Below are 26,706 nucleotides of genomic sequence, written 5' to 3'. Positions count from 1 at the left end.
GCACCTCATGTGTACACAAACACCCAACAACTCAACTTATTGACAGGGAGTCTAGACGTGTGGTGAAGGTGAAAGGTCAATTAGTACTGAAATAGTTTGATAGCAGTCCATGTAACAATGTAGACTAAAAGTGGCAGGGAGTAGAGCGTCTTCCATAGATTGACAAAACAACTGTCGCAGGGCAATATGTTTTACAGTTTGTTTGATTCAGGCTTATTCCTCAGGGCTAACACATACTCACACACACTAACACAGCCTCGTGACGAGCAGCTGTGGTGTGGTGGTGAGAGCTCTCGGGATGCTGTGGTACCAATAGTAGGATGACACTGAGGGGACAGAGGCCTCAGTCTCTCCCCTACACACACACACACACACACACACACACACACGACCCGGAGCCTAGCGTACTTTGTAAACAAATCATTGTTGAGAGAAAGCACAGTGGGACAGAGATGTGGGGAGAGAGAGGGAGGTTGAAGCCCAGCAAGTTCAGGATTGGCCAGGGCTGCACTCAAACAACAGTAGCAGAGAGAGAGCGAGAGAGAGAGAGCGACAATACACAGCTGTGTCAGGGCTATGTTCAATCCTATATGTTTCAATGGGCCTCAGAGTGGAGAGTGAGTGAGTGGTTCCCTTTCACTGAAGCCTGACTGAGACAAACACACCAACCCAGAACACAGGTGGTGTTGGGTGGAGAAAAGTAACAGTTACGATTTTAATCTTCATCTGTCGAGGAAAAATGTACACGTTAGGCCTAATTATTCGACTTGATTGAGATGAACACTCCTATAATGTCTCTCTAAAAGGCTGAGCAACATAATGGTCATCATTCTCCATAACGAAAAGTAATACTGTAGCACAAGCAGTGTTCAATCTCAATCTCAATTCTATATTGCTCTTCATAACCTTATCATTCAGTGGGATAGGAAGACATAGTGCTTAATGTATTTGTGCACAGGGATTAAGAGAAAGCATAGGGATCAACTGGATGGGAGACTTTTATGAGCGCTAGAGTGGAAGGTTAGTGATTGGAAAGCTTCATCTCTAACCACATGTCAACAGTACCTTGGGAGGGCCAGGCAGAAACAAGAGGCCTAACCACATGTCAACAGTACCTTGGGAGGGCCAGGCAGAAACAAGAGGCCTAACCACATGTCAACAGTAGCTTGGGAGGACCAGGCAGAAACAAGAGGCCTAACCACATGTCAACAGTAGCTTGGGAGGGCCAGGCAGAAACAAGAGGCCTAACCACATGTCAACAGTAGCTTGGGAGGACCAGGCAGAAACAAGAGGCCTAACCACATGTCAACAGTAGCTTGGGAGGACCAAGCAGAAACAAGAGGCCTAACCACGTGTCAACAGTACCTTGGGAGGACCAGGCAGAAACAAGAGGCCTAACCACGTGTCAACAGTAGCTTGGGAGGGCCAGGCAGAAACAAGAGGCCTAACCACGTGTCAACAGTAGCTTGGGAGGGCCAGGCAGAAACAAGAGGCCTAACCACGTGTCAACAGTAGCTTGGGAGGGCCAGGCAGAAACAAGAGGCCTAACCACGTGTCAACAGTAGCTTGGGAGGGCCAGGCAGAAACAAGAGGCCTAACCACGTGTCAACAGTAGCTTGGGAGGGCCAGGCAGAAACAAGAGGCCTTATACTCATCTAGATGACGTTGATCCACAACTGACTCACCGGCCAGGCAGAAACAAGAGGCCTTATACTCATCTAGATGACGTTGATCCACAACTGACTCACCGGCCAGGCAGAAACAAGAGGCCTTATACTCATCTAGATGACGTTGATCCACAACTGACTCACCGGCCAGGCAGAGGGCACAGAGAGCACAAAGGAATCTATCCTTTTTATCCTCCACACACACACACACACACACACTTCGCGGTATGCGATGCCAAGGGCAGAGTGTGTGCAGTGGAGCATAATGGTTTCCAGCCTGCCCTGTCAGTCCAAACGGTAATGTCACAATACTGAACTTGTGGCACATTAATCTTCTTCTTCTGTTGATGTTTCTAGGCACCTGGTCTAACAGTCCATAGGGATTTTACCCTGTGAAAAACAATGTCAGTATACAGCAAGTTATTGTTCACGTATTCCCTTTAAATCATATATCACTGGAATGCTTAGAGTCCCAGTTATCCATCAAATCAAACTTTGTCACGTGCCGAATAAAACAAGTGTAGACCTTAACGTGAAATACTTACTTACAAGCCCTTATCCAACAGTGCAGTTCAAGAAGAGTTAAGAAAATATTTACCAAATAAACTAAAGTTAAAAAAATAATAAAAAGTAACACAATAAAAATAACAATAAAGAAGCTATATACAGGGGGTACCGGTACAGAGTCAATGTGGAGGCTATATACAGGGGGTACCGGTACAGAGTCAATGTGGAGGCTATATACAGGGGGTACCGGTACAGAGTCAATGTGGAGGCTATATACAGGGAGGGGGTACCGGTACAGAGTCAATGTGGAGGCTATATACAGGGGGTACCGGTACAGAGTCAATGTGGAGGCTATATACAGGGGGTACCGGTACAGAGTCAATGTGGAGGCTATATACAGGGGGTACCGGTACAGAGTCAATGTGGAGGCTATATACAGGGGGTACCGGTACAGAGTCAATGTGGAGGCTATATACAGGGGGTACCGGTACAGAGTCAATGTGGAGGCTATATACAGGGGGTACTGGTACAGAGTCAATGTGGAGGCTATATACAGGGGGTACCGGTACAGAGTCAATGTGGAGGCTATATACAGGGGGTACCGGTACAGAGTCAATGTGGAGGCTATATACAGGGGGTACCGGTACAGAGTCAATGTGGAGGCTATATACAGGGGGTACTGGTACAGAGTCAATGTGGAGGCTATATACAGGGGGTACCGGTACAGAGTCAATGTGGAGGCTATATACAGGGGGTACTGGTACAGAGTCAATGTGGAGGCTATATACAGGGGGTACCGGTACAGAGTCAATGTGGAGGCTGTTTACAGAGGGTACTGGTACAGAGTCAATGTGGAGGCTATATACAGGGGGTACCGGTACAGAGTCAATGTGGAGGCTATATACAGGGAGGGAGTACCGGTACAGAGTCAATGTGGAGGCTATATACAGGGGGTACTGGTACAGAGTCAATGTGGAGGCTATATACAGGGGGTACCGGTACAGAGTCAATGTGGAGGCTATATACAGGGAGGGGGTACCGGTACAGAGTCAATGTGGAGGCTATATACAGGGGGTACCGGTACAGAGTCAATGTGGAGGCTATATACAGGGGGTACCGGTACAGAGTCAATGTGGAGGCTATATACAGGGAGGGAGTACCGGTACAGAGTCAATGTGGAGGCTATATACAGGGAGGGAGTACCGGTACAGAGTCAATGTGGAGGCTATATACAGGGAGGGGGTACCGGTACAGAGTCAATGTGGAGGCTATATACAGGGAGGGGGTACCGGTACAGAGTCAATGTGGAGGCTATATACAGGGGGTACCGGTACAGAGTCAATGTGGAGGCTATATACAGGGGGTACCGTACAGAGTCAATGTGGAGGCTATATACAGGGGGTACCGGTACAGAGTCAATGTGGAGGCTATATACAGGGGGTACCGGTACAGAGTCAATGTGGAGGCTATATACAGGGGTACCGGTACACGCGTCAATGTGGAGGCTATATACAGGGGGTACCGGTACAGAGTCAATGTGGAGGCTATATACAGGGGGGTACCGGTACAGAGTCAATGTGGAGGCTATATACAGGGGGTACCGGTACAGAGTCAATGTGGAGGCTATATACAGGGGGTACCGGTACAGAGTCAATGTGGAGGCTATATACAGGGAGGGGATACCTGTACAGAGTCAATGTGGAGGCTATATACAGGGGGTACCGGTACAGAGTCAATGTGGAGGCTATATACAGGGGGTACCGGTACAGAGTCAATGTGGAGGCTATATACAGGGGGTACCGGTACAGAGTCAATGTGGAGGCTATATAAGGGGGGGTACCAGTAGCAGAGTCATGTGGAAGGCTAATATACAAGGGGGTCCGTAAACAGAGTCAATGTGGAAGGCTATATACAGGGAGGGGGTACCGGTACATGAGTCAATGTGGAGGTATATACCGGGGGTACCGGGTACGATCAATGTGGAGGCTATATACAGGGGGTACGGTCGCAGAGCATTGTGAGGCTATATACAGGACAGGGGGTACGGTACAGCGTCAATGTGGAGGCTATTATACGGGGTACCAGGTACAGAGTCATGTGGGGCTTCTTAAGGGGTCCCGGTACAGAGTCAGTGTGGAGGCTATATACACGGGGTACCGGTAGAGCGTCAATGTGGAGGCTATATACAGGGGGTAGCGTACAGAGTCAATGTTGGAGGCTATTAACAGGGGGTACGGTAAGAGTCAATGTGGAGGCTATATCAGGGGGTCGCGGTAAGAGTATGGTGGAGGCTAATATACAGGGGTACCGGTACAGAGTCAATGTGGAGGCTATATACAAGGGGGGTACCGTACAGAGGTCAATGTGGAGGCTATATACAGGGGGGTACCGGTACAGAGTCAATGTGGAGGCTATATACCAGGGGGTACCGTACAGAGTCATTTGAGGCTATATACGGGGGACCGGTACAGAGCGATGTGGAGGCTATATACATGGGGTACCGGTACAGAGTCATGTGGAGGCTATATACAGGGGGTACCGGTACAGAGTCAATGTGGAGGCTATATACAGGGGGGTACCGTACAGAGTCAATGTGGAGGCTATATACAGGGGGTACCGGTACAGAGTCAATGTGGAGGCTATATACAGGGGGTACCGTACAGAGTCAATGTGGAGGCTATATACAGGGGGTACCGGTACAGAGTCAATGTGGAGGCTATATACAGGGGGGTACCGGTACAGAGTCATGTGGAGGCTATATACAGGGAGGGGTACCGGTACAGAGTCAATGTGGAGGCTATATACAAGGTGGTTACCGGTACAGAGTCAATGTGGAGTGCTATATACAGGGGGTAACGGTACAGAGTCAATTGTGGAGGCTATAGTACAGGGGGTCCGGTACAGAGTCAATGTGGAGGCTATATACAAGGGGGTACGCAGGTACAGAGTCAATGTGAGAGGCTATATACAGTGGGTAGCCGGTACAGAGTCAATGTTGGAGGCTAGATACAGGAGGGGTACCGGTACATGAGTCAGTGGAGGCTGATACAGGGGGTACGGTACAGAGTCAAGTGTGGAGGCTATATACAGGGGGTACCGGTACAGAGTCAATGTGTGAGGCTAGATACAGGGAGTGGGGGTACCGGTACAGAGTCAATTGGAGCTATAATACAGGGAGGGGTACCGGTAGCAGAGTCAATGTGGAGGCTATATACAGGGGGTACCGGTACAGAGCATGTGGAGGCTATATACTGGTGGGGGGTACCGGTACAGAGTCAGAGGTGGAGGCTATATACAGGGGGTACCGGTACAGAGTCAATGTGGAGGCTATATACAGGGAGGGGTACCGGTACAGAGTCAATGTGGAGGCTATATACAGGGGGGTACCGGTACAGAGTCAATGTGGAGGCTATATACAGGGGGGTACCGGTACGAGTCAGTGTGGAGGCTATATTACAGGTTGGGGGGTAACGCGGTACAGAGTCAATGTGGAGGCTATATACAGGGGGGTACCGGTACAGAGTCAATGTGGAGGCTATATACAGGGGGTACCGGTACAGAGTCAATGTGGAGGCTATATACAGGGGGTACCGGTACAGAGTCATGTGGAGGCTATATACAGGGGGGTACCGGTACAGAGTCAATGTGGAGGCTATATACAGGGGGTACCGGTACAGAGTCAATGTGGAGGCTATATACAGGGGGGGTACCGGTACAGAGTCAATGTGGAGGCTATATACAGGGGGTACCGGTACAGAGTCAATGTGGAGGCTATATACAGGGGGTACCGGTACAGAGTCAATGTGGAGGCTATATACAGGGGGGAGGTACCGGTAGGGAAAAAAAACAGAGTCAATGTGGAGGCTATATACAGGGGGGTACCGGTACAGAGTCAATGTGGAGGCTATATACAGGGGGGGTACCGGTACAGAGTCAATGTGGAGCTATATACAGGGAGGGGGTACCGTACAGAGTCAATGTGGAGGCTATATACAGGGGGTACCGGTACAGAGTCAATGTGGAGGCTATATACAGGGGGTACCGGTACAGAGTCAATGTGGAGGCTATATACAGGGGGTAACCGGTACAGAGTCAATGTGGAGGCTATATACAGGGGGTACCAGTACAGAGTCAATGTGGAGGCTATATACAGGGGGTACCGGTAGCAGAGTCAATGTGGAGGCTATAATACAGGAGGGCGTACCGGTACAGAGTCAATGTGGAGGCTATTACAGGGAGGGGTACCGGACAGAGTCATGTGGAGGCTATATACAGGGGGTACCGGTACAGAGTCAATGTGGAGGCTATATACAGGGGGGTACCGGTACAGAGTCAATGTGGGAGGCTATATACAGGGGGTACCGGTACAGAGTCAATGTGGAGGCTATATACAGGGGGTACCGGTACAGAGTCAATGTGGAGGCTATATACAGGGGGGGTACCGTACAGAGTCAATGTGGAGGCTATATACAGGGGGGTACCGGTACAGAGTCAATGTGAGGCTATATACAGGGGGTACCGGTACAGAGTCAATGTGGAGGCTATATACAGGGGGTACCGTACAGAGTCAATGTGGAGGCTATATACAGGGGTACCGGTACAGAGTCAATGTGGAGGCATATACAGGGGGGTAACGTACAGAGTCAATGTGGGGCTATATACAGGGAGGTACCGTACAGAGTCAATGTGGAGGCTATATACAGGGGGTACCGGTACACGAGTCATGTGGAGGCTATATACAGGGGGTACCGGTACAGAGTCAATGTGGAGGCTATATACAGGGGTACAGAGTCAATGGGGAGGCTATATACAGGGGGTACACAGGTCAATGTGGAGGCTATATACAGGGGGTACCGGTACAGAGTCAATGTGGAGGCTATATACAGGGGGTACCGGTACAGAGTCAATGTGGAGGCTATATACAGGGGGTACCGGTACAGGAGTCAATGTGGAGGCTATATACAGGGGGTACCGGTACAGAGTCAAGTGGAGGCTATATACAGGGGGTACCGGTACAGAGTCAATGTGGAGGCTATATACAGGGAGGGGTACCGGTACAGAGTCAATGTGGAGGCTATATACAGGGGGTACCGGTACAGAGTCAATGTGGAGGCTATATACAGGGGGTACCGGTACAGAGTCAATGTGGAGGCTATATACAGGGGGTACCGGTACAGAGTCAATGTGGAGGCTATATACAGGGGGGTACCGGTACAGAGTCAATGTGGAGGCTATATACAGGAGGGGTACCGGTACAGAGTCAATGTGGAGGCTATATACAGGGGGGGTACCGGTACAGAGTCAATGTGGAGGCTATATACAGGGGGGTACCGGTACAGAGTCAATGTGGAGGCTATATACAGGGTAGGGTACCGGTACAGAGTCCAATGTGGAGGCTATATACAGGGGGGTACCGTACAGAGTCAATGTGGAGGCTATATACAGGGGGTACCGGTACAGAGTCAATGTGGAGGCTATATACAGGGGGTACCGGTACAGAGTCAATGTGGAGGCTATATACAGGGGGTACCGGTACAGAGTCAATGTGGAGGCTATATACAGGGGGGTACCGGTACAGAGTCAAGTGTGGAGGCTATATACAGGGGGTACCGTACAGAGTCAATGTGGAGGCTATATACAGGGTACCGGTACAGAGTCAATGTGGAGGCTATATACAGGGAGGGGGTACCGGTACAGAGTCAATGTGGAGGCTATATACAGGGAGGGGGTACCGGTACAGAGTCAATGTGGAGGCTATATACAGGGAGGGGGTACCGGTACAGAGTCAATGTGGAGGCTATATACAGGGAGGGGGTACCGGTACAGAGTCAATGTGGAGGCTATATACAGGGAGGGGGTACCGGTACAGAGTCAATGTGGAGGCTATATACAGGGAGGGGGTACCGGTACAGAGTCAATGTGGAGGCTATATACAGGGAGGGGTACCGGTACAGAGTCAATGTGGAGGCTATATACAGGGAGGGGGTACCGGTACAGAGTCAATGTGGAGGCTATATACAGGGAGGGGTACCGGTACAGAGTCAATGTGGAGGCTATATACAGGAGGGGTACCGGTACAGAGTCAATGTGGAGGCTATATACAGGAGGGGGTACCGGTACAGAGTCATGTGGAGGCTATATACAGGGGGTACCGGTACAGAGTCAATGTGGAGGCTATATACAGGGGGTACCGGTACAGAGTCAATGTGGAGGCTATATACAGGGGGTACCGGTACAGAGTCAATGTGTAGGCTATATACAGGGGTACCGGTACAGAGTCAATGTGTAGGCTATATACAGGTGGTACCGGTACAGAGTCAGTGTGGAGGCTATATACAGGGGCTACCGGTACAGAGTCAATGTGGAGGCTATATACAGGGAGGGGGTACCGGTACAGAGTCACTGTGGAGGCTATATACAGGGAGGGGTACCGTACAGAGTCAATGTGGAGGCTATATCAGGGAGGGGGTACCGGTACAGAGTCAATGTGTGAGGCTATATACAGGGAGGGCTGGTACGTACCGAGTCAATGTGGAGGCTATATACAGGGAGGGGTACCGGTACAGAGTCAATTGTGGAGGCTATATACAGGGAGGGGGTACCGGTACAGAGTCAATGTGGAGGCTATATACAGGGAGGGGTACCGGTACAGAGTCAATGTGGAGGCTATATACAGGGAGGGGTACCGGTACAGAGTCAATGTGGAGGCTATATAGCAGGGAGGGGGTACCGGTACAGAGTCAATGTGGAGGCTATATACAGGGAGGGGGTACCGGTACAGAGTCATGTGGAGGCTATATACAGGGAGGGGGTACCGGTACAGAGTCAATGTGGAGGCTATATACAGGGAGGGGGTACCGGTACAGAGTCAATGTGGAGGCTATATACAGGGAGGGGGTACCGGTACAGAGTCAATGTGTAGGCTATATACAGTGGGGGTACCGGTACAGAGTCAATGTGTAGGCTATATACAGGGGTGGTACCGGTACAGAGTCAATGTGTAGGCTATATACAGGGGTTACCGGTACGAGTCAATGTGTAGGCTATATACAGGGGTACCGGTACAGAGTCAATGTGTAGGCTATATACAGGGGGTACCGGTACAGAGTCAATGTGTAGGCTATATACACAAAAGCAAAAAAACTTCCAACATTGCCTAACAGGGAGGGGTACCGGTACAGAGTCAATGTGGAGGCTATATACAGGAGGGGGTACCGGTACAGAGTCAATGTGGAGGCTATATACAGGGAGGGGGTACCGGTACAGAGTCAATGTGGAGGCTATATACAGGGAGGGTACCGGTACAGAGTCAATGTGGAGGCTATATAACAGGAGGGGTACCGGTACAGAGTCAATGTGGAGGCTATATTACAGGGAGGGGGTACCGGTACAGAGTCAATGTGGAGGCTATATATACAGGGAGGGGGTACCGGTACAGAGTCAATGTGGAGGCTATAATACAGGGAGGGGGTACCGGTACAGAGTCAATGTGGAGGCTATATATACAGGGAGGGGGGTACCGCGTACAGAGTCAATGTGGAGGCTATATATACAGGGAGGGGGTACCGGTTACAGAGTCAATGTGGAGGCTATATATACAGGGAGGGGGGGTACCGGTACAGAGTCAATGTGGAGGCTATATATACAGGGAGGGGTACCGGTACAGAGTCAATGTGGAGGCTATATATACAGGGAGGGGGGTACCGGTACAGAGTCAATGTGGAGGCTATATATACAGGGAGGGGGTACCGGTACAGAGTCAATGTGGAGGCTATATATACAGGGAGGGGGTACCGGTACAGAGTCAATGTGGAGGCTATATACAGGGAAGGGGGTACCGTACAGAGTCCAATCGTGGAGGCCTATATATACAGGGAGGGGGTACCGGTACAGAGTCCAATGTGGAGGCTATATATACAGGGAGGGGGTACCACCTGGTACAGAGTCCAATGTGGAGACTATATATTACAGGGAGGGGGTACCGGTACAGAGTCAATGTGGAGCTATATATACAGGGAGGGGTCCACGTACAGAGTCAATGTGGAGGCTATATATATCAGGGAGGGGGTACCCGGTACAGAGTCCAATGTGGAGGCTATATATACAGGGAGGGGGTACCGGTTACATGAGTCAATGTGGAGGCTATATATACAGGGAGGGGGTACCGCTACAGAGTCATGTGGAGGGCTATATATACAGGGAGGGGGTACCGGTACAAGAGTCAATGTGGAGGCCTATATACAGGGAGGGGGGTACCGGTACAGAAGTCAATGTGGAGGCTATATATACAGGGAGGGGGTACCGGTACAGAGTCAATGTGGAGGCTATATACAGGGAGGGGGTACCGGTACAGAGTCAATGTGGAGGCTATATACAGGGAGGGGGTACCGGTACAGAGTCAATGTGGAGGCTATATACAGGGAGGGGTACCGGTACAGAGTCAATGTGGAGGCTATATACAGGGAGGGGGTACCGGTACAGAGTCAATGTGGAGGCTATATACAGGGAGGGGGTACCGGTACAGAGTCAATGTGGAGGCTATATACAGGGAGGGGGTACCGGTACAGAGTCAATGTGGAGGCTATATACAGGGAGGGGGTACCGGTACAGAGTCAATTGTGGAGGCTATATACAGGGAGGGGTAAGCGGGTACCGGTACAGAGTCAATGTGGAGGCTATATACAGGGAGGGGTACCGGTACAGAGTCAATTTGGAGGCTATATACAGGGAGGGGGTACGGTACAGAGTCAATGTGGAGGCTATATACAGGGAGGGGGTACCGGTACAGAGTCAATGTGGAGGCTATATACAGGGAGGGGGTACCGGTACAGAGTCAATGTGGAGGCTATATACAGGGAGGGGGTACCGGTACAGAGTCAATTGTGGAGGCTATATACAGGGAGGGGGTACCGGTACAGAGTCAATGTGGAGGCTATATACAGGGAGGGGGTACCGGTACAGAGTCAATGTGGAGGCTATAGTACAGGGAGGGGGTACCGGTACAGAGTCAATGTGGAGGCTATATACAGGGAGGGGGTACCGGTACAGAGTCAATGTGGGAGGCTATATACAGGGAGGGGGTACCGGTACAGAGTCAATGTGGAGGCTATATACAGGGAGGGGGTACCGGTACAGAGTCAATGTGGAGGCTATATACAGGAGGGGGTACCGGACAGAGTCAATGTGGAGGCTATATACAGGGGGTACCGGTACCGAGTCAGGTGGAGGCTATATACAGGGGGTACCGGTACCGAGTCAGTGTGGAGGCTATATACAGGGGGGTACCGGTACCGAGTCAGTGTGGAGGCTATATACAGGGGGTACCGGTACCGAGTCAGTGTGGAGGCTATATACAGGGGGTACCGGTACCGAATCAGTGTGGAGGCTATATACAGGGGGTACCGGTACCGAGTCAGTGTGGAGGCTATATACTGGGGGGTACCTGGTCAGTGTGGAGGCTATATACAGGGGGTACCGGTACCGAGTCAGTGTGGAGGCTATATACAGGGGGTACCGGTACCGAGTCAGTGTGGAGGCTATATACAGGGGGTACCGGTACCGAGTCAGTGTGGAGGCTATATACAGGGGGTACCTGGTCAGTGTGGAGGCTATATACAGGGGGTACCGGTACCGAGTCAGTGTGGAGGCTATATACAGGGGGTACCGGTACCGAGTCAGTGTGGAGGCTATATACAGGGGGTACCGGTACCGAGTCAGTGTGGAGGCTATATACAGGGGGTACCGGTTCCAGAGTCAGTGTGGAGGCTATATACAGGGGGTACCGGTACCGAGTCAGTGTGGAGGCTATATACAGGGGGTACCGGTACCGAGTCAGTGTGGAGGCTATATACAGGGGGTACCGGTACAGAGTCAGTGTGGAGGCTATATACAGGGGGTACCGGTTCCCGAGTCAGTGTGGAGGCTATATACAGGGGGTACCGGTTCCCGAGTCAGTGTGGAGGCTATATACAGGTGGTACCGGTACCGAGTCAGTGTGCGGAGGTACAGGATAGAGGTCATTTGAACATGTAGGTAGGGGTGAAGTGACTATGCGTAGCTAATAAAACAGTGAGTAGCAGCAGTGTACAAAACAAATGGAGGGGGGTCAATGTAATAGTCCGGTGGCCATTTGATGAATTGTTCAGCAGCCTTATGGCTTGGGGGTAGAAGCTGTTAAGGTGCCTTTTGGTCCTAGACTTGGTGCTCCAGTACCACTTACCGTGAGGTAGCAGAGAAAGCAGTCTATGACTTGGGTGACTGAAGTCTGACAATTTTATGGGCTTTCCTCTGACACCGCCTATTATATACAGTTGAAGTCGAAAGTTTACATACACATTAGTCAAAAACATTTCAACTCAGTTTCACAATTCCTGACATTTAAAACCAAGTAACAATTCCCAATCTTAGGTCAGTTAGGATCACCTCTTTATTTTAAGAATGTGAAATGTCAGAATAATAGTAGAGAGAATTATTTATTTCAGCTTTTATTTCTTTCATCACATTCCCAGTGGGTAAGAAGTTTACATACACACAATTAGTATTTGGTAGCGTTGCCTTTAAATTGTTTAACTTGGGTCAAATGTTTTCAGGTAGCCTTCCACAAGCTTCCCACAATAAGTTGGGTGAATCTTGGCCCATTTCTCCTGACAGAGCTGGTGTGACTGAGTCCGGTTTTCAGGCCTCCTTGCTCGCACACGCTTTTTCAGTTCAGCCCATAAATGTTCTATAGGATTGAGGTCAGGGCTTTGTTATCGCCACTCCAATACCTTGACTTTGTTGTCCTTAAGCCATTTTGCCACAACTTTGGAAGTATGCTTGGGGTCATTGTCCATTTGGAAGACCCATTTGCGACCAAGCTTTAACTTCCTGAATGATGTCTTGAGATATTACTTCAATATATCCACATAATTTTGATGCCATCTATTTTTTTTTTTGCCATGACATAATTTAATGGTATTTTCCAAGCTGTTTAAAGGCACAGTCAACTTAGTGTATTTAAACTTCTGGCCCACTGGAATTGTGATGAAGTAAAATAATCTGTCTGTAAACAATTGTTGGAAAAAGTACTTGTGTCATGCACAAAGCAGATGTCCTAACAGACTTGCCAAAACTATAGTTTGTTAAAAATACATTTGTGAAGTGGTTGAAAAACAAGTTTTAATGACTCCAACCTAAGTGTATGTAAACTTCCAACTTCAACTGTAGGTCCTGGATGGCAGGAAGCTTGGCCCCAGTGATGTACTGGGCCGTACGCACTACCCTCTGTAGCACCTTGCGGTCAGACGCCGAGCAATTGCCGTACCAGGCGGTTATGCAACCGGTCAGGATGCTCTTGATGGTGCTGTAAAACGTTTTTAGGATCTGAGTGTTCACAACTGTCTTTGTGTGTTTGGACCATGATAGTCGGTGATGTGGAACTTGAAACTCTCGACCCTCTCCACTACAGCCCCGTTGATGTCAATGGGGACCTGTTCGGCCCGCCTTTTCCTGTATTCCACGATCAGCTCCTTTATCTTGCTCACATTGAGGGAGAGGTTGTTGTCCAGTTCTCTGACCTCCTCCCTATATTCTGTTTCATCGTTGTCAGACACATTCTCAGAATGTTCAGGTCAACAGAACTTTGACCTCTAAGGTACATATCAGATTGACCTGTATACATTGCTTAAAAAAGGAAAACCCTGATACGTTCTCAACTTTGTAAGACAAGTGGTTCTGAAAGGTCATGAAATTATATATTATATATTAACTCAGCAAAAAAGAAAACATTCTCTCACTGTCAGCTGCATTTATTTTCAGTAAAAAACATTAAAAAATAACTGTTATTTAAATTTTTACCCCCTTTTACGTGGTATCCAATTGTTAGTAGCTACTATCTTGTCTCATCGCTACAACTCCCATTTAATTTTAATTGTACCTTTATTTTACTAGGCAAGTCAGTTAAGAACAAATTCTTATTTTCAATGACGGCCTAGGAACAGTGGGTTAACTGCCTGTTCAGGGGCAGAATGACAGATTTGTACCTTGTCAGCTCGGGGATTCGAACTTGCAACCTTTCGGTTACTAGTCCAACGCTCTAACCACTAGGCTACCCTGCCGCCCCATAGGGGCTCGGGAGAGACGAAGGTCGAAAGTCATGCGTCCTCCGATACACAACCCAACCAAGCCGCACTGCTTCTTAACACAGCGCGCATCCAACCCGGAAGCCAGCCGCACCAATGTGTCGGAGGAAACACCATGCACCTGGCGACCTTGGTTAGCATGCACTGCGCCCGGCCCGCCACAGGAGTCGCTGGTGCGCGATGAGACAGGGATATCCCTACTGGCCAAACCCTCCCTAACCCAGACGACGCTAGTCCAATTGTGCGTTGCCCCACGGACCTCCCGGTCGCGGCCGGTTGCGACAGAGCCTGGGCGCGAACCCAGAGTCTCTGGTGGCACAGGTGCCCTTAACCACTGTGCCACCCTATTTTCAGTCAACTTAACATGTGTAAATATTTGTATGAACATAACAAGATTCAACAACTGAGACATAAACTAAACAAGTTCCCCAGACATGTGACTAACAGAAATGGAATAATGTGTCCCTGAACAAAGGGTGGGGGGGGGGGGGCAAAAGTAACAGTCAGTATCTGTTGTAGCCACCAGCTGCATTAAGTACTGCAGTGCATCTCCTCCTCATGGACTGCACCAGATTTGCCATTTCTTGCTGTGAGATGTTACCCCACTCTTCCACAAATGCACCTGCATGTTCCTGGACATTTCTGGGGGGAAAGGCCCTAGCCCTCACCCTCCGATCCAACAGGTCCCAAATGTGCTCAATGGGATTGAGATCCGGGCTCTTCGCTGGCCATGGCAGAAAAACTTACATTCCTGTCTTGCAGGAAATCATGCACAGGACGAGCAGTATGGCCTGCAAGCAGTGTGTGATACCCTTCCTGAGCCTGCAGGAAGGGTATCACATGAGGGAGGAGGATGTCTTCCCTGTAACGCACATCATTGAGATGGCCTGCAATGACAACAAGCTCAGTCCGATGATGGGGTCCTGAGTTTGGTTGAAACCAACTTTAAAAGCACCACCTACAACTATTGTTTCAAAATAGCCCATATTGTGCAACTGACACTGTTGGAAGCTTAGCCATTGATTTCCATGTAGTGGGACAGCTATGTTTTGGGATTGTAACTTCTGTGATAGAAGCATGAAACCCCACAGAATCCTTTTTCCAATATGGCCACCAACCAACTCAGTGGGGTCTTATTGGATCAATGTTGCATGACCATACCTGTATGAAATTGTAGTGTGCCCAATATTATCTTAAAATGTTCATGGTGATGTGGAATACACAAACATGAGACAGGTGTGCCAGATATATACATTTTTCACAGAATTTTTGCAAAAACTGTCCGAATCATTGTTTATGAAAATGTTTCCATCCTTAATTGTAATATTTCATCTTCAAACACTTAACATGGATATTTTTTTTACATGTTATTCTACAGATGTAGGATCTTAATTTGAGCCAGTTTGCTACAGCAGGAATATAATCCTGCAGCAACAGGAAATGTGAATTATTATGTCGATTATAATTAATGGCAAATTTTTGTAGGGGTTCATATATTTTTCATTAGGGAAAGTTTTTGGACACATTTTTACAACAATTCTGTGAATAATGTATATATATATATATATATATATATATATATATATATCTGGCACACCTGGCTCATGTGGTTGTGTATTCTACATCACCATAAACTACTTAAGATATTACTGGGCACACTACAATTATATTTCATACAGGTATGATCATGCAAAATTGATCCAATAAGATCCCACTGAGTTGGTTGGCGGCCATATTGGAAAAATACTTCTGTGGGGTTAGTGTGTGAATCCTGTGAATGCCCTGTATCTACAAATCTTTTAAAATCTTTTCTTTTTAAACCCTGTTCTAGCAGTGTGTGTGCAATTTGACGCGTCTATCACCGAAGTTCAATTCAAAAACATAGGTGTCCCACTACATGGGAATCAATGGCTAAGCTTCCAACAGTTGCACAATATGTGCTATTTTGAAACAATGATTGTAGGTGGTGCTTTCAGAGTTGGTTATAGTATATATATTTGAAAGATAATTTCATGACCTTTCAGAACCACTTGTCTAACAAAGTTGAAACTGTATACGGGTTTCCTTTTGTATTTTTTGCAATTTATCCAAGTAATTCTGAAATGTACCCTAGAGGTCAAAAGGTCAAAGTTCTCTTGACCTGAACATTCCAAAAATGTGTCTGATGGATAGCTGTGAAAGTAAGCTTTCCAGTGATATATGATTAAAGGGTATATGTGAGCAATAATTTGTTGTATACTGACATTGTTTGTCACAGTAGAAGTAATTCAATCTGCTTTACAGAAACGTGGCTCAAGCAGGACAATATTTATTTTACCTTCATTTTTAACTTGGCAAGTCAGTTAAGAACAAATTCTTATTTACAATGACGGCCTACCAGAAGGCAAAAGGCCTCCTGCGGGGACGGGGATTACATTACAGGATATTGATTGATACACTGTTATTGATGTGGACATTGATGGATACACTGTTATTAGAGCAGACGGAGACTAAACAACATTACATAAATCAATAGGCGAGGGGCTATGTATCTTCGTAGATAATACTTTGGCCACGCAGTGTAATGTGATAGAACAAATGTGCACCAGAGACCATGAGACTCTCATTGTATCATTCAGGCCATTCTATCTACCAAGTGAGTTTGGACAGATTACCATTATTCTGGTCTATGTGCCTGGACCTAACAATAAGGATGCTGCTGACAGGATTACAGACTGTTTCAATGCCTCGCTTTCACGATCAACTGACCAGACAGTATTTGTTCTTGGGGATTTTAATGCGCTCTCCCTCTCCGAGCACCTCCCCACTCTTGGCTTTCCCGATCAGCTGATCCAAACAGTACGTCACCTGTCCAACTCGCATCCTGGACCAGTGTTATGGCAACGGAGATGACGCATACACGGCAGTGTCCGGAGCACCCATCGGGAAATCAGATCGTAGCGTTATCCATCTCCTACCCGAGATACAAGCAGCAGGCGAAATGCAGAAAACCTGCAGAGAAATCCATTCAGGTACGGACAGAGGAGAGTAGGGAGGAGCTCAAGGACTGCTTTGACATCACAGACTGGGAGGTGTACTTTGACTTGTGCAGGGATCCCCAAGAGTTTACAGACAGCATTACATCATACATCCAGTTTTGTGAGTATACTGTCATTAACACAGAAATTGTCAGAGTATTTCCCAACAACAAGCCCTGGGTGTCTAAGGCATTGAAAATGTGCCTCACTTAAAGAAGTTTGCATTGCTGAAAGGAGATGCTGGTTCTGTAAAGGAGGTCCTGGCGCTGTAAAGGAGCTGCTGGTGCTGTAAAGGAGATGCTGGTGCTGTAAAGGAGATGCTGGTGCTGTAAAGGAGATGCTGGCGCTGTAAAGGAGCTGCTGGTGCTGTAAAGGAGATGCTGAAGCTGTAAAGGAGATGCTGGTGCTGTAAAGGAGATGCTGGTGCTGTAAAGGAGATGCTGGTGCTGTAAAGGAGATGCTGGTGCTGTAAAGGAGATGCTGGTGCTGTAAAGGAGATGCTGGTGCTGTAAAGGAGATGCTGAAGCTGTAAAGGAGATGCTGAAGCTGTAAAGGAGCAAGAAAATGAATTCAGGTCAAAAATGTAGAAAGATAAAAAGGACTGAAAGGATAAAGTGGAGCAGAGGTTCTGTCCAGCCAATCCAAGACAAACATGGGAAGGGCTTAATGCAATGGATGATGGGAAGAGAAAAGAGAACAATAAAATTGCAGACTGTTCATCCTTTGTAAACAACCTTAACTGTTTTTATGGAAGCTTTGACACTGTCAATTTTAAAGTCGAATGTACACAAAAATGTGAGAACATCCCCAAATCCTCTCCTGTCCAGATAACGAGGTGGCCTCATGCTGGTCACATATTAAGCTACACAAAGCGCCGAGCCCAGACGGACTACGGAGCAAAGTACTGAAGAACTGTCCATAGCAGATCATCTGGACCCATTCCAGTTTGCCTATAAGGCACAGAGAGAGATTGAGGATGCTACCCTGACCTTGATGAACATGGTGGCTCGTCCCCTTCAACATGCTAAATCATATGCACACCTTTCATTTATTTTACTTTAGTTCATCTTTCAATACAATGCAAATTCACATACTGCTGAAATGACTACTGGACCTGAACGTCAACGGAGGCCTGGCAGGTTGGATCAAGGACTTATTATTAACTGACTGCCCACAGAGGGTCCTCATGAATGGGGCCCTCTCTGATGAACTGGCCCTGAACACAGGGGCACCCCAGGGGTGTGTCCTTTCACTGTTGTTGTTCTCCATCTACACTAACAAGATGAAGATCCAAGGAAACAATGTGAGCCTTTTCACGTCCACTGAAGACATGGTTCTGGTGGGAGTCTTTAAAAAGAAGAAGATTGGGGTCAGATGGGGACAGATATTTTAAACAAACTTCAAGAATGGTGCCGGTCAAGTGCCCTCCACATCAATGTGGAAAAGACTAAAGGAACTGATCATCAATGGCAACAACTTGCCAAGGTCCCAAACACTCTCTCTGAACAACCAACCAGTGGAGGTGGTTGAGTGTTTCAAATACATAGGCACACAAATTGATAACAAACTGAGTTTTACAGAGAATGCAGAATGTCTTTTTTTGTAAAGCAAGCCAGCGCCTGTTTTTAATGAGGAAATTGAAGGGGTTTGGGGTCAGCCAGGGTGTTCTGGAGAGGGTGTACAGCAGCTTGGTGGAGAGCATCCTCACGTTCAATATGACCGTCTGGTAATCTGAGCGTGAGGCACAAAAGCAAACTGAACAGAATAGTAAACATAGCCAGGAAAGTAATTGGTCGACCGCAGGCACATTTGCCCAGTCTGTTCCACAAGGCAACCAAAAAGAAGGCACTGGCTGTTGTTGGCGACCCCTCCCACCCTCTACACCCTCAGTTGGAGAGGCTTCCCTCTGGCCGGAGCTTCAGAATGCCCAAGGCCAAGAAGAACGTTTTCAAACATTAAATTGGTTGCTTGTGCTGTTGGTCTACTAAATGCAATGTAAATTGTATAAGTATATGTACGTATCTATCCAGTGCAGTTGGGACAGCGGCCGGTTGTGAGTGAATGTATTGATGTCCTCTATGTTGATAGCGTATGCAGTATGATGGACTGACTGGTTTAAATCTGATGTGAGAATGTATGTGTGTGTGATCATTTTAATTTAAGCTGATGCCAAAGAAAAATGTCCATCCTAGATGGACAATAAAGTTTTATTTTATTCTATAAGGTAAAATCCCTATGGGTAAAATGGATGTGATGGAGGGATGAAATAAAGAGGAATCATGTAGAGGAATCTCCCATTGCTGCACTGATATCACACATTTTCCAACTCTGGGAACATAAACCTTCAAGAAAATCACTATGAGACATCGTCACCCAAGTGAGCCTGAATTTCAGGGTCTGGCCCATGGACTTTAATGGGTATTAGTGGAATGGCAGACAGAGACACCGGGTGACCCGTGTAACTTTCTGGTCTGGGCATCTAATGTCTGATCGTGTGACTGAATGACTTGTGTTGTTATTTTTATAATTTACAGTGAGACAATGACTCAAAAAAAACTTCCTATGTACAGACTTGACAAGCAGAGGCGATGCATCAATCAGTGTTGTTCAGAGCCAGAGGGTGAGGTTCAGAGATTGGCCAACCTCGTCCTTCCCTTCATTTCTGAGGGGTGGGTCTCCATCGGTTTCCTTTAACAACAAAGTCCTGTTGATTAGCCAGGTTCCTATCAGGGTTTCTCTGTCTGGGCATCTTTGGTTGAGGAGGACACAGTTACTCACACATGGGACCTAATGTGAGCACTGCTATCGTGAGGATGGGCCAAGTCACAAGCCCCCTGTCTAAACTCTTTCTCCCTCAGTCTCCATCCTTGTCCTTCCTCTGTGCCCCTCTGCATTCATCCCTCTATCCTCCCTCCCTCCTAGTCTCTCCCTCTTTCCCCCTCTCTCTGTTCCCGTCCCTCCGTGTCTGTCACTGACATTCCTCTATCTTTGCATCACCAGTGACACTTCCTGCTACTAGGACAGAGAGAGGGCTCAGTTAACACAATCACCACATCAGAGCCTCTCAGCTGGGAGTACACACACACACAGAGACACACACACACACACAGACACACACACACACACAGAGACACACACAGACACACACACACACACAGGAGTATGGAGCCTCCATAGATGTCCTCTAAGGGTGGACATCTATTTAAAGTCCTCCTCCAGTCTCCTTGTCACCTCATTTAACATCTGATTTATTTAACAAAAGGCACATCTCAATAGGTGGTCCTGGTATGACATAACATGGCACAAGTGGTGGGAGGGGGTCTTGCCCCTTCTGTTCTCTATTGCTCCTCTATTGTTCCTCAAGCTAGGGGGGAGGCTGATGACGTCCCATCTGACCACCAGACCACCTCCTTGAAGTAAAAAAAAAAAACACTATCCACACATACGTTTTGACCCTTCAGTTTGTGTCTTTTACCTAATTTATAGTATCGCTGGAGGACGTCTTTAACAGTGATCTATCAATAACATGATCCTCCTCCGGTAAAGTCAACTGACATCATATCACCGCTAGCGACCATGGAAAGCTATGATGTCACCCTACACTGGCTTGTAGCTGCTGGTCAGTTGTCAACCACAGGGTCAACCACAGCAGAGAGGAAGAGGCAAAGCGAGACGGCTGACTCCGCCCTAAAATATGTCAGCTTGAAAATAAAGCGTGAAGCAGAGGAAGCAGATTTTTTGTTGCTGTTCACATGCGTATCTGCCCGCTCTTATTCAGCTAGAATGTTCCAGACTTTCCCGACAGCTAGAATGTTCCCGACAAACTTTTACTTTCATTTTTATAGCGAAGACTCCAGGTATCTTATCAGTATATACTGTAGACCATATTTGACCACAGTCCATCCTGGATGCAGACACGAACTGAGCTCATAGATACAGTGAGGGGAATAAAGTATTTGTTCCCCTGCTGATTTTGTACGTTTGCCCACTGACAAAGAAATGATCCGTCTATAATTTGAATGGTAGGTTCATTTGAACAGTGAGACAGAATAACAATTTAAAAAAGTCCAGAAAAAGCATGTCAAAAGTGTTATAAATTGATTTGCATTTTAATGAGGGAAACAATTATTTGACCCCCTCTCAATCAGAAAGATTTCTGGCTCCCAGGTGTCTTTTATACAGGTAACGAGCTGAGATTAGGAGCACACTCTTAAAGGGGGTGCTCCTAATCTCAGTTTGTTACCTGTATAAAAGACACCTGTCCACAGAAGCAATCAATTAATCAGATTCCAAACTCTCCACCATGACCAAGACCAAAGAGCTCTCCAAGGATGTCAGGGACAAGATTGTAGACCTACACAAGGCTGGAATGGGCTACAAGACCATCGCCAAGCAGCTTGGTGAGAAGGTGACAACAGTTGTTGCAATTATTCACAAATGGAAGAAGCACAAAAGAACTGTCAATCTCCCTCGGCCTGGGGCTCCATGCAAGATCTCACCTCATGGAGTTGCAATGATCATGAGAACGGTGAAGAATCAGCCCAGAACTACACGGGAGGATCTTGTCAATGATCGCAAGGCATCTGGGACCATAGTCACCAAGAGAACAATTGGTAACACACTACGCCGTGAAGGACTGAAATCCTGCAGCGCCCGCAAGGTCCCCCTGCTCAAGAAAGCACATATACATGCCCGTCTGAAGTTTGCCAATGAACATCTGAATGATTCAAAGGACAACTGGGTGAAAGTGTTGTGGTCAGATGAGACCAAAATGGAGCTCTTTGGGATCAACTCAACTCGCCATGTTTGGAGGAGGAGGAATGCTCCCTATGACCCCAAGAACACCATCCCCAACGTCAAACATGGAGCTGGAAACATTATGCTTTGGGGGTGTTTTTCTGCTAAGGGGACAGGACAACCTCACCGCATCAAAGGGACGATGGATGGGGCGAAGTACCGTCAAATCTTGGGTGAGAACCTCCTTCCCACAGCCAGGGCATTGAAAATGAGTAGTGGATGGGTATTCCAGCATGACAATGACCCAAAACACACGGCCAAGGCAACAAAGGAGTGGCTCAAGAAGAAGCACATTAAGGTCCTGGAGTGGCCTAGCCCGTCTCCAGACCTTAATCCCATAGACAATCTGTGGAGGGAGCTGAAGGTTCGAGTTGCCAAACATCAGCGTCGAAACCTTAATGACTTGGAGAAGATCTGCAAAGAGGAGTGGGACAAAATCCCTCCTGAAATGTGTGCAAACCTGGTGGCAAACTACAAGAAATGTGGGTTTTGCCACCAAGTACTAAGTCATGTTTTGGAGAGGGGTCAATTACTTATTTCCCTCATTAAAATGCTAATAAATTTATAACATTTTTGAAATGTGTTTTTCTGGATGTTTTTGTTGTTATTCTGTCTCACTGTTCAAATAAACCTACCATTAAAATTATAGACTGATCATTTCTTTGTCAGTGGGCAAACGTACAAAATCAGCAGGGGATCAAATACTTTTTCCCCCTCACTGTAGAGGGCAGGATCATTCTTCATTGGATGCTCTGAATGGGTATTGTTTTATAAACAGGTTATCTAAGTTGACAACAACTATTCAAACATTGTTGATGATCAGATATTGGAATTTAAATCTGTGCTGGTGAGAGCTTCTTTTGGAAGACAACTTCTATGAGGGTGTGTTTTTGGCATATTCAGGTTAATCATAATTCCATTGTGAAATGGAAATAAAGTGAGCATAATGGTACAGGTTAGGCACAGGTTTGGCATGTGAATACACATGTGTGATGCTCTGTGTGGGCCTGAATTGAGATCACTCGGCGCGTGGAATGTGCGCTGTTGTCAGGAGTAGGTGCGGGCGGGCGTCACAGGTTGTTCACTCAATGTGTAGCCTACATTCTTTGGCCAATTTCAGTGCAGAAAAAAATGCAGTGCGTGACAGTTCAAATCAAAACGATACCACGAGTGGCACCTGCTGTTGCCTACAGTATATATCCAAACGAACTGAGACCAAAAGGCTGACATCATTTCAGTTTCAGAACACCATTATAGCCTAACCATGGCACCCTGCAAGTTTCTCTCCTCGAAAATGAGAAACAGTTCGTATAAGTCCTCAATAAGATTGTCATCCACACAGAAAAATGGCCAGTGTTGATTTTTCAGTGTAACATTTCTAGTGTTGATTCAGGAGTTAAATTCATTCTGCAAAAGTGTAAATTAACCCCCAGTTTTGGTGTTAAAAGCATGTTTCACTTTGGAGAGTAAAACAGTCCCATCAAAACCATGCCCATCCTTATCATATTTCCCAGCATTCTCTATTGTAGAAAAAAAATATGAAAAAAAGAAGTTTTTAATATCTGTTTTTGCATGTACATTGATTGATTGATTAATCTTATGCTACACAAGGATAAATATAATACTTTTTTTGCACCCGTTACTGAAATGGTTGTTCCAGTTCAATTGGTTTAGGTAATCTTCTTATAAACTTTCCTAATGCTGACAGTCATTCTAAATGCTGGTTGCTGGTGAACAAAAATGTAAACTGTTGGATATCCTAACTCTGAATTCCAAAAGAAATTATACATCACTTTGCAAGCCATCTTAATGTGACTTGCAGACCTGATGTGGCCTGTAAACCAGGAGTTTCTTAACACCACTGTGCTAAGATTAAACTAGGCCATCAAAGTAAGGCCTAATGATATAAATATTGTCATAGAGCAAAGTTAGTCCAGTTTACTCTAAATCATGTTTTACACTATAGGTATTGCATATTAATCTACAGTAGGGCTATGCAAACACCAGTGGTGGAAAAAGTACTCAAATGTCATGCTTGAGTAAAAGTAAAGATACCTTAATAGAAAATGACTCAAGTAAAAGTCTAAAAGTATTTGGTTTTAAATATACTTAAGTATCAAAAGTAAATGGAATTACTCAAATTGACTTAAGTATCAAAAGTAACAATATAAACCATTTAAAATTCCTTATATTAAGCATTTTTAAATTGCCGGCTAGCCAGAGACACACTCCAACACTCAGACATCGTTTAACAAACGAAGTAGGTGTTTAGTGAGTCCTTCAGATCAGAGGCAGTAGGGAGGACCAGGGATGTTATCTTGATAAGTGTGTGAATTGGACCATTTTCCTGTCAAAATGTAACAAGTATTTTGGGTATCAGGGAAAATGTATGGAGTAAAAAGTATATTATTTTCTTTAAGAATGTAGTTTAGTAAAAGTTGACAAAAATATAAATAGTAAAGTAAAGTACAGATATCCCAAAAAACTACTTAAGTAGTACTTTGACGTATTTTTACACCACAGTTAAGTTAAATGGAACACTTTAAATGTTGAATGGGGAACACCGCAACAGAGTTTAATCTTTAACAATCTCCAAAGTGTTATTTTATCACCAGTTCAGTGGGACTCATATGTTCACTGAAAACACACTTTCAGAGTTAAATGTACACAACTGATTTTGCTGTGCAGTGTGAGGAATTAATATGTCTGAGACCCAAATTGAGACAGTCTCTGAAGAGTATTGGCATTTGTCTGGTGCTTGTTCATGTTCACACGCTAATGTAATCACAACCCACTGTAGCCTATCCTACTTCTATTCATTACCCACCATCCTTTATCCGGCGGCTCCATGTCTAGTGTCTGTTGCAGAGACATTTTAAGTGGATGAATACACATTATGAACAGTGCAATGGAAAGCTCCAGTGCTATTATATTAGCCCAGTGGTTCCCGACCAGGAGTAATATAACCCCTGGGGGTACTTGGCCAATCCACAGGGGATACTTGAGAAGACTCATGAGACCATATGCCTACTGGTAAAATGCACGAGGGGATACTTCAGGGGTACTCCAGGCAGAACAAAATTCAGTTGGTGTACAGTAACCAAAATAGGTGGGGAACTACTGCATTAGCCGATGGCTTTTTAATTTGAAGCCTGGCTATTTTATGCGGGTGAACTAAGGTAAACAAATGGCTCAGGTAAAAGCAGGTGATTGTGTGAAACAGATCTGTTAACCTAAATCGTTCAGATAGCTTTTGCCAGTGTTAACATTACATGTAGCCTCAACCATCCCTTTGAGTAACTAATCTATCTTACCTTGATGATGCTGCTCCTGCGTGGGGCTGCCCTCACTGCCTCCAGGACGATGGTATCGTTGTCCTGGCCAGGGAGGATGACTCCGCTCCGCCTTCCCGTCCTGGACGCTCTCGGCGGGATGATCTCCGGAGCTCCATCGTCGCACAGTCCGTCCCCATAGCGCTCTTGCTCCGACATCTTCTCAGCAGTTACAGGCTATAGAAAAATCACTAAATTCGACGTATTATGGGTGCCATTTATTTACATTTAAGTGCACGGGTAGGCTATGGAGGGGTCTGCTGCGCTTTTCCAAAAATATGAACCACGGAACTGGACTCCAGCGCACATCTGGCGAGGGCTGTTCCGTTAGACCATTAGAGCCGCTCCGGTCAGGCAGTTGGGTAGGCCTAGGTAATTACTTCAATTTCTTTAATCACGCCTGAAGTCCATCACATCCAGTCTCATGTTCGCTCTCCAGTCTCCACAAAGTCGACCTGACTTGTATACTGTCAGGACTAGAATCAGAGGATTGGGGAACACCCACCACAGACACTCGATAATCTGTCCTGTTGTGAAATCAAAACACCACTGACACGCACCGACTTGAATGCAAATTGGTTTTAAAAAAGGGTTTACCCGAAAACACTATTCCCGGGGGATGTGTTTTTCACGCAACAAGTCGAAACCTCACAGATTGGCAGCAGTCCTGTATGCTTCCAGCGATGCTACCTCACACTCAATGATAGATTGACATTAGGAAGAAGAATCCTTAAAACAACGTATTTAGGTGTAGTCTTCCAGGGTAGCCTAACCTTCCTGCTCAAAGAAGCCAACTCAGTCTACCTTTACCATCCAACAGTTACCAAAGTGCAAGGCAGTCAACTTTACGCTGTGATATATGTTGTTTATGTGGAGAACAAGATTTAACTCCCATAGGTCCGTACATTGGTTAAACTCTCAAAGTACACTGACCTGCTAAACACTTTAGTCGAGTCTGCAACAGATTTTGACGAGAAGGACGAACACAACTGACAGCTGCGCTGCGCCGCCTCTAGTCCTCCCCACCTCTCTCTGGCGTTGCTCCTCCCACTTATTCTATAAATCATAATTGACGCGCCAAGCAACCAATACACATGGTTATTTGGCACTCGTAGCTCCAAAACGCACGCAGTTGACAAAACAATGCTGGATGGGTGGAGTCAGATGTCGCTGGCTCTGGAATGCCTCATTTTGGAAGCGTACCACATGTTCTGGTCGCGAGGAGAGGGCTAGGGTCAGCGGACCCCAAGGAGAGGCAGGAGGTACT

At 46.7% G+C, this 26,706-nt stretch overlaps 1 protein-coding gene across 1 annotated transcript in view; it reads right to left on the bottom strand.

Annotated features, from left to right (window-relative positions):
* The window catches only part of LOC109884183 (inactive phospholipase C-like protein 1), a 172,392-nt gene extending 145,943 nt beyond the window's left edge, over positions 1-26,449 (bottom strand). The window contains exon 1 of the mRNA XM_031805724.1: positions 25,422-26,449. Within this exon, the coding sequence (XP_031661584.1) occupies positions 25,422-25,598 (177 nt within the window). The 5' untranslated portion in view covers positions 25,599-26,449. The remainder of the gene's footprint in view (positions 1-25,421) is intronic.
* Between the last annotated feature and the right edge of the window lie 257 nt (positions 26,450-26,706).

This window comes from Oncorhynchus kisutch, linkage group LG26 (genome assembly GCF_002021735.2).
Source record: "Oncorhynchus kisutch isolate 150728-3 linkage group LG26, Okis_V2, whole genome shotgun sequence".
In the NCBI taxonomy this organism is placed as follows: domain Eukaryota; kingdom Metazoa; phylum Chordata; class Actinopteri; order Salmoniformes; family Salmonidae; genus Oncorhynchus; species Oncorhynchus kisutch.
Note: the sequence above shows the minus strand (reverse complement) of the source record. Positions and strands in the feature narration are given on the sequence as shown.